Source organism: Adiantum capillus-veneris, chromosome 17 (assembly GCF_014529385.1).
Source record: "Adiantum capillus-veneris isolate H3 chromosome 17, ASM1452938v2, whole genome shotgun sequence".
NCBI classification, from domain to species: Eukaryota; Viridiplantae; Streptophyta; class Polypodiopsida; order Polypodiales; family Pteridaceae; genus Adiantum; species Adiantum capillus-veneris.
Genome location: NC_140947.1, coordinates 99,806,471 through 99,808,776, shown reverse-complemented (window position 1 = coordinate 99,808,776; position 2,306 = coordinate 99,806,471). Strand labels below are relative to the sequence as shown.

Below are 2,306 nucleotides of genomic sequence, written 5' to 3'. Positions count from 1 at the left end.
GCAATTTACATACATAATCAGGGTGGTGAGGGTCTTCAAAATGAGGAGGTTGTAGCATATAGATGAGCTCTTGGAGCAAGCCATCTAAGAAGGAAGTTTTTATATCAAGATGATGTAAAAGAAGATTAAACTTAGCAGCAAGTGCAATAAGAAGCAGAAATGCAGTCATACCCAGTATTGGCGAATAGGTGTCGAAGTAATCCACACCTTGTTGTTGAGTGAAGCCGCGAGCGACAAGGCGTGCCTTGTAGCGATCAACTGAGCCGTTGGGGTGGTATTTCTTCTTTAAGAGCCATTTGCAAGAGACAATGTTATGATTCTTAGGAGGTGGCACAAGCTCCCAAGTGTTACCTTCTTTGAGGGCTTGGAGTTCATCCAATATAGCAGCATGCCACTCGTTGCTCTCGCTAGAAGCGAGGGCATCGAGAACAGAGAGGGGAAGGTCATCTTCAAGAGGCTCTGGTGGATGTTCAAGAATCATTTCATCACTGAGAACAGCAAAGAAACTGGTGGCTTCATATATCTCGCGAAGAGAGTGGGTGCGGCCATGTGAGCTAGAGGCGGCTTGGTCCAAATGTATAGCCAAAGTGTGTTGCGATGGAAAGGTGGCAGAAGTAGAGCTATGAGGCTCGACTTCGTCGACATCTGCTGGGATGGGAGTAACTGGCAAAGTTTCGTGGGAGTTGCGAAAAAAAGGTGAGACCGGTAGCGAAGGTGATGGGAGCTCACGAGGTGGAGCACCGAGTGTCTGCGGTGTGATGGAAGTAGCGGCAGTCAGGATGGACGGTGTTGGTGATGGTGTCAACTGTGAGGAGATGGGTGCAAGAGGTGGTGCAGGAGTGTTGCCGATTGGCTGTGCATGAGAATGCGAGACACGAGGAGGTGGATGGGCAATGAGGAAAGGCCTTTGGATGGTTAAGGGAGGCTCAAGATTGTGCCTAGAAGGGTGGGAAATTTGTGTGTGTGTGTGTGTGTGGGTGAGGCCGTCAACAAAGATTGATGAGAAGATTTGCCTCAGATGATGAATTCTTCATCAAAGACGACGGTGCGGGCAAAGATAAACTTGTGATGGTCTGGGATATAGAGGCAGTATGCCTTGATGCCAAAGCGATCACCATAGCCGACAAAGTTGTGCGTTGAGCACGTGGTGATAGTTTTGATAAAGGTTGCGTCACAAGTGGGTATGCAATGCTTCCAAAGATGCGAAGGTGGCCAAGATGAGGTTGGTGACCGTGCCAGAGGGTGTAGGGTGTAGTAGTAGGATTGCGGGTGGATGGAATGCGGTTTTGAATGTAGCATGCAGTGGTGGTAGCTTCTTCCCAATAGGTGTCTGGGAGGCTAGCTTGAAGAAGCATGGCACGAGCAGCTTCAAATAGTGTGTGATTCTTGCGCTTGACACGACCGTTTTGTTGTGGGTGGTCGGTGATGGAGAATTCATGTCGAATACCAGCAGAAAGACATAGATCTTTGAATGCATGAGAAGTGTATTCCCCACCATGATCTGTGGGGAGAGTTTTAATGTGGCAACCATGTTTAGTCTCAACTAATGCCTTGAATGTGCAAAAATGAGAGAAGGTTGAGGATTTCTCGGCCATGTAGTAAGTAGTTGTGTATTTTGAGAAATCATCTATAAAAGTAAGCATATACTTATTGCCAGTGAGGGAGTTGACGGGCAATGGGCCACAAACATCACAATGGATGAGGTCAAGAGGTGCAGTGGCTCGTGATGATGAAGTGGGGAATGGGACATGATGTGCTTTAGCAAGAATGCAGCCCTCACAAAGTGTGATGTGAGTGAGGTGCTTGGGAAGACCTAGTGCAAGTTGGCGATGAGTGAGTTGGTGCAAAACATGTTGAGAAATATGTCCTAGTCTATAATTCCATTTGAGTGTGTTTTCTTGTGTTTTTATGGATGATGCAGATGCATGTGCAGGCAATGAGTCACCCAATGGATAAAGACGCCCAGTTTTGGGGACCAAAAGTGTGACAAACTGACCATCCTTTTTTAGTGCCGAAATGTGGCAACATTCTCGCACGAATTTGATGATGATGCCGTTGTCGGTTAGCTTTCTGACAAAGATGAGATTTTTCTTGAGACCAGGGACATAATATACGTGAGAAATAGTGGTGTGTGGGCCATTAGGTAGTTTAATGACATCATCTCCATAGGCTTTGGCGAGCTGGATGTTGTTATCACCGAGGCATACTTCTAGAGGGTGTTCTAGATAAGTGATGTTGGATAGCCAGTGTAGGTGATATGTCATATGATGGGTGACGCCCGTATCAAGTAGCCAGCTATTGGGATA

General features: G+C 46.8%; 1 protein-coding gene across 1 annotated transcript; it reads left to right on the top strand.

Moving 5' to 3' along the window:
- Positions 1 to 653: 653 nt before the first annotated feature.
- LOC147437775 (uncharacterized) lies at positions 654 to 863 on the top strand. The gene has a single exon (XM_086486000.1). The coding sequence runs from the start codon at positions 654 to 656 to the stop codon at positions 861 to 863; it is 210 nt and encodes a 69-aa protein (XP_086342126.1).
- Positions 864 to 2,306: the final 1,443 nt, after the last annotated feature.

Bases quoted from the DNA above. Each gene is read 5' to 3' on its own strand.
- LOC147437775 (XM_086486000.1), top strand. From the start codon at position 654: ATGGGAGTAACTGGCAAAGTTTCGTGGGAGTTGCGAAAAAAAGGTGAG.